The sequence below is a fragment of the Rhea pennata genome, chromosome 2 (assembly GCF_028389875.1).
Source record: "Rhea pennata isolate bPtePen1 chromosome 2, bPtePen1.pri, whole genome shotgun sequence".
In the NCBI taxonomy this organism is placed as follows: Eukaryota; Metazoa; Chordata; class Aves; order Rheiformes; family Rheidae; genus Rhea; species Rhea pennata.
In genome coordinates this window covers 58,046,246-58,052,245 of record NC_084664.1, presented here as the reverse complement: position 1 = coordinate 58,052,245, position 6,000 = coordinate 58,046,246, and the positions used below count along the sequence as shown (strand labels likewise).

General features: G+C 42.9%; 1 protein-coding gene across 3 annotated transcripts in view; it reads right to left on the bottom strand.

Moving 5' to 3' along the window:
* Window positions 1-1,342: 1,342 nt before the first annotated feature.
* Window positions 1,343-6,000, bottom strand: part of BLVRA (biliverdin reductase A) — a 30,768-nt gene continuing 26,110 nt past the window's right edge. For all 3 annotated transcript variants that reach the window (XM_062567927.1, XM_062567925.1, XM_062567926.1), the window contains one exon: window positions 1,343-4,019. In XM_062567927.1, the coding sequence (XP_062423911.1) occupies window positions 3,746-4,019 (274 nt within the window). In that variant the 3' untranslated portion in view covers window positions 1,343-3,745. The remainder of the gene's footprint in view (window positions 4,020-6,000) is intronic.

Genomic DNA, 6,000 nt, shown 5'->3' with positions numbered 1-6,000 from the left:
CTGGGGTGCTGGATCATCCTAGAGCACCTGCCAAACCTGGACAACGTCAAGAGAAACACATCATGTGATTTCTCCCTCCCTCCCACCCACTTTCATGTACCCTTCTATATGACTCCCTACTTCAGTAGCCCGAAAGTTCACAGATCTGAGTACAAAAACTAAAAGATTCGCCCTGTATTTCCTTCCTTTACTTTCCTTGTTGGGCTGGAAAACCCCTAGGATCCTTTGCTTGTAGGTCACAGCTCATCTGGACTCATGCTGCCACCTCCTACAGACTAGTTTCTTACACTCTTGAGTAATCACAGAGTTAAATCAGACCCCTATCCCCAGCCCTCACAAAATGCACACTCAAACACTCAATGCAAAAATCACACCCACCCTCTTTCTTTCTCGACCAGAGCTTCCTGCACAGCTTTGCAAGGCCTCCTACCAATAACTAGTTTCTTTGTTCTTTGGAAATCTTCTGTTCCCCTGATCTCCAGCCCCCTGAAAAGGCCTTTGGATCAAATTGCTTCATCTAGGTTTCAGCCAGCATGTTGTTCAGGCCAAAGCTGTTAATGACTCCACATACCTTGTCTGCCAGAGATGGGCTTCAGCCTGTGTCAGCAAAGTGAGCATCCCTCCTTCACATTGGAGCAATTTGCAATACAGCACTTTCCCTAACTTCTCCATAGCATCAAGCAGAATTAATAAAACATACTTCAGTGGACTTCATGTAGTGTCCCACTGGAACAGGGAGAATTTTAGGGCAAGAATCAGAAAAGCAGATATTTACAAAGAATGGGATATACTAACCTGTGCATGTCACACCTTATTTTTTCATGCTTCTTTATTTCCAAAAACTGACTGGGTTCAGACTATGTCAAATAGAACCTGAAAAACTCTTCTGACAGTATTTCTATTATGATCAAGCTGTTTAATAAACAACAAGGAAACCTTTTGCAAATACCCATTGTGGATTCTATTTAGTGGATTCAAAAAGGTCATTAAAATATACCACTTTTGAATGGGAAAATGGGAATGCACTGGATGTGCACAACTGAGATTAAAATTTGCCTGAGCTTGTGGCCAAGAGTCAGACTGAAACCAGAAAGGGAGGAGTTTTGTGGGAGGGAATCACAAATTGAGCGAAGGTCACAACCTGTGAGACACTTGTATTCAAAACTTTAAAACAGGAGGGGGAGACAGGAGAGGGTTTTCAAATAGGATCACAGCTTGCAGTCACTGGCGGGATTTCACAGGGTTTGAGGAGTGAAAGGGGGAAAAGAATTGGTGGGGATAGAGACACTTCGAGTACAAACAACAGGAATTGCTAATGAAGGACACAGGGAACTAAAAGGAATAATCAAGAGCTCCAATACTTTTATTGGCAAGTTTGACAGCTGGTTAAACAGTATGCACATTTTAAGCTTGCCATCCAGTAGCTCCTGTATACAAATCAACACGGTAAGTCAACAAATTTCCCATTGCTGAAGAAAAAGCAACGCAGAAGCTCCAGGCTCTGCAGGGCAGAGCAGACAGCGGTACGCAAGGGGGTTTGGTGGGAGGAGCGGTGCGGATGGGGGGAAGAGCGTTGGCCCCCCAGCACTGGGCATCCGCCTCAGCTGATCTGGACAATTTCCTCGGCTCCCTCTACAGAGACAGGGCTCTACAGAGCGCGATTCACCACACAACATTACACTCCTGCTCCTGTGAATTCCCCCCAGGAGAACGTACCTCCCCTACGGCATTATACACCTCTTACACCAACTACTGCGCTGCCCAAAGGAGACCCAGTGGCTAATTTTGCTGCCCATAGCTGGGGAGTGGGACGTCTCCCTTGCCTTTGCCATCCCTCTTCAATGACCTGTTTGCGCTAACACGTGTACAAGTGGTATTCACCCTGTAGTCACAGCAGAGGAGTTTGTCAAGCAACAGGAGATTTTGTGTGCTGCCATACATAGGAGATACACACACACAGCAGATTGCAATTTCATTTTGTTCAGAGACAAACTTTTGTATTTTGCCATGAAATTGGGCAGTATGAAACTCTTTCTACTTCCCCACCTCCTCCCCGCCCAAATACCATCAGATTTACTCAAGCAATGTCTCTTCAATAAGTAAAGAAATCAATGTGAATGCCAAGTACTGTGTCCATTTGGGTAAAAAAACGTATGATCTGCATTCGCATATCTCCTGTTCGCAACTCAAGTGATTTCAGTCCATTCAAGTCAATAGGAGGCTTTCCACTGATTTGGACAAGACAGAGTAGATTTAAATGAATTTTGTAAGTGAAATTAATTCACATAGCAAGCTCAAATTGCTCCTAAAATCTGACTGGTTTGGGAAAAAAATACCCAGCCTTTCCTTCCCTGTCCCAAGCTCTAACTGCACTGTATCCAATTTTGCAACAAACATGATTAACCTAAAGGAAGAACTTTTGTATCAGTATTGACTAGTTGTAATTATATATATGTTTACAATATACATGCTTTCTTATTAAAAATTTGCCCAAATGATAGCGTAGTAAAGAGATGCTGCCTTCTGTGTTTGAAGTGCAACAACTGCACATACTAAAGTTTTTTGCTACATTAACACAGTTAGATGTTGCAATTAGAAAGTAAAAGGCAAGAAGCAGAGGAATTGTTAATAATTTTGTGCACTGCTTAAACTTCTCCCAAAACCAAAATGCTTCTTCAGGGAAGTGATAATGTCTTCATATGTATCCCTAGGACTACTATAAAATGTCAAATATCCATCCCACAGGTATGATACTCTATGACTGCGTAGCTACATTTGCAAATTGCTCCAGTTCTTAGGGTTCAACTCTATTTTTATCATTATTTCTACTGAATTTCACTGTTTCCAGGAGTGTATTACTTCTCATTTTTTTAAGTATGTATATTATTTTTAGGAGTGATTTATTCATGTGCTGAATCAGATGCAGAACACAAATGAAGGAAAATACATCCTGCTTTCAGTGCAAGATAAGAAAAATACTTAGATCCATTACAACGAAATAAAGTGGAAAGCAGGCAGATGATGCATTAGTTTAATGTACTGTACTAATCTCTGATTGCTGGAAAAAATGGATTTCTATGCTGGCACAGGGTACCAGAGAAAATGAGTTAATGAACTCAAGATGCTGTCTACTAAGAGACAAGACATTCCTTCTGTTTGGGGCTGATACCAGTGTAGATTCTGTTTGAAGCTAGTTGATTTCCAGTATAAAAATCAAAGGCACAAATACTAATTAGAGCAAACACCCAGAATAGTTCAGGGCATCTAGAAGAATAGGTCAGGACTGTGATGGCACAAGTTCTGCAGATCAAGTAAAGAAGTGGATAAAATACTAATAAAGAAACTCTGTGTTTCATTCTAGATATGCTATATGTCTCTCATTTTCAGACATATCTAAAAAGAAGAGGAAAAAAATAGGAAGGGAAATCATGTCTAATATTTGGTGTACTCTAGATTCTGCTCTTAGCGACACTTCCAATTGTATTTATTGGGAGCAACCTTATGAAAAGTTGCTGCTGCTAGGTTCCTAGGTTCCTGTCTGGCAGGACAGAGCAGGGTAATGTGTTGTCTACTTCTGGCACACATCAAAAGGCACTGGGTACGGTCCAGGCTCTCCAGCCATGCCAGAGAGCCTAGGAGTCACAACTAGTCAAAGAGGAGGTAATGAAGAAGAAATACCAACTGTGTGATGAGATCTACCCTACACCCTTCCTGCTGTCACATCTCTTCTTCCCTAAGAGCATCCTCAGGAACATATTTTCTCCGGCCTTTCACAGTGCTGTTGGATCTCCTCTGCAAGGTCAAGACACCGCAAAATTCGCCATTTCTCAGCAGCCAGCTCCTCCTTGGATACCTGGCCCAGCAGTTTTTTGGCAAAGAGGTTCTGATCCTGCATGAAAAGGCCCACAGCAGACTTTGGGGCTTGAGGGAAGTCCTCCAGGCAACCACTTGTGAAACAGAAGTTGATTTTCTTTTCACGTCTCATCCCTGGTCCTCTTTCTTCAATCCAAGTCAGAGGTCTAATGTGGAGGGGCAGAGAAACAAAACAGCATTTATAAAGGAATAAAACAAACAATTGTAGTTATGTTCCTCAGCATTTACAGGAAATGTCCTAATAAATGTTCCATTTTTAAGTTTCAGTCACTGCATGTTTAGATAACACATTCTGACCACTGTGCCTTATGGAGCTGAGCACAAGGTAATAATCTTAACTCTACCACCACTTCATGCCATGACTTTCAGCACACTACCTAAGTTGTCTCCCATTTTGTTCTCCTTGTGCACAAAGTGAAGCCAGTGGAGTCTAGCCACCACACAGGTGAGAGGGAAGTTTAATTCACTAATTTGTGGACTTGGATAAAAAATGCAGTTAAACATCTAAATATTTTGTGCATGACTCAATATCTAAGTTAAACTTACAAGGTCCTCAATATCTGGTCATTCCTCCAGGGAGGATAAATACATGTCGCTGAGATATATAATGATGACCTACATGCTACTGTGCAAGCTAAACTTCATCCCTTTAGGATGAGCTTGACAAATGGTAAGTAAACTCATGCAGACATCAGCTTCTGTATTCTCTTTGAACTTTTCAGAAATGCTTCTTTGTCTTTACTGGGAGCACTGAGCGGATCCTGGAGGTTATGCTAGAAGGTTTCAATTTTTCAGCATAGGCTTTCAGAGAAATATCCTACCTGGTAATTTGCCCAGTCTCCCCACAAAAGACTAAACACTTGCCTGCAGGAGAAGGAAAGAATCAGGCAGGTCTTTCTTAATCACAGCAAAGTCATGTCTTATAGCATGTGATGAGCTGCAGCAGTAGCCACAACCTCTAGGCTATGCGCTGATGCTGTTGGTTACTGCACTGGCCCAGCTCCCTGGCCCCTACGCTTTCCTCCACAACTTCATGGAGAAAAGCACCATGGGACAGCGCTGTGTTGCTGTTAGGATCTTACCAAACCCCACATCAAGGCCAACACAGCAAACACTTGCAAAATGACCCTCAGTGCGAGCCACAGACACCCCCCTTTCCTCCTGCTCTTCTTTCAGCTGCCTAAACTGTACCATTAACTTTCTGCAGCCTATTCATCAGCACTCATTACTGTTTCTGTTTAGAAGATGCAGACTATTTTTCTCTCTTGGTTATTGATAGCCCTTCCACAGTCTTTTATGGCCCACTTTAGTCTGCCACTCACAAATTACGAGGGCACTGATAACATCAGAGAATAAATTCTGTCTTCAAGTGCAGCTCGCTAAATCTTCAAGATCATTAGCTCTGGAAAGAAAGTCCTTGTCAGTCTATGCTGAATGCATTCTGCAGATCTCTCAGCTTCATGACTCTGCACCTCTTTCCCACTTAGAAGCCAGCTTCTATATTCTCACTGCAATATCAATTATTCTTTGCTCACCCGTACTGCCATGCACAGATCCTGCAAATTAAGCTTGGCCCAGGTGAACCTGACTGAATACAATTGAACTACTGAAAAAAGCACCCACATCACAGCCTGGAAAACATTAGATGGAAAATCTGCACAGGGCTACTAAATGCAAGGACACAACATCTGTTTCAGGAAGTCCCAAAGCTACGTGCCACTGCCAGCCAGAAGGCTGTTTGAGGAACACAGCGCTCAGAGCTTCCCATGGTCTTATCCTCTTTCGTCCATGCTGCCTGCTGTTGACCACGGTTAGAAGCAGGATGCTGAGCTAGCTGCGTTTTCCTCTTGCTCATCATAGCTGGTTTTTATATCCTTACAACAGCTAATAGCCACAGAGGTTCCAGGCCACTGTTGTTGGGGGCTGCTTTATCTCATGTAGATGCAAAGAAATCACAGGGCGGGCATGAGCAAACACCTTCTGCTGTGTAATAGCAGGGAGTCTGAGACACAACATGGTCCAAAATGGGCAATGTCAATATACGGTCACCTCCTCGGGGTGATCTAAAGCAAGCGCACATCAGTGATGGGACTCAAGATTATGCCTTCTTCTGCTCTAGCTTGGGAA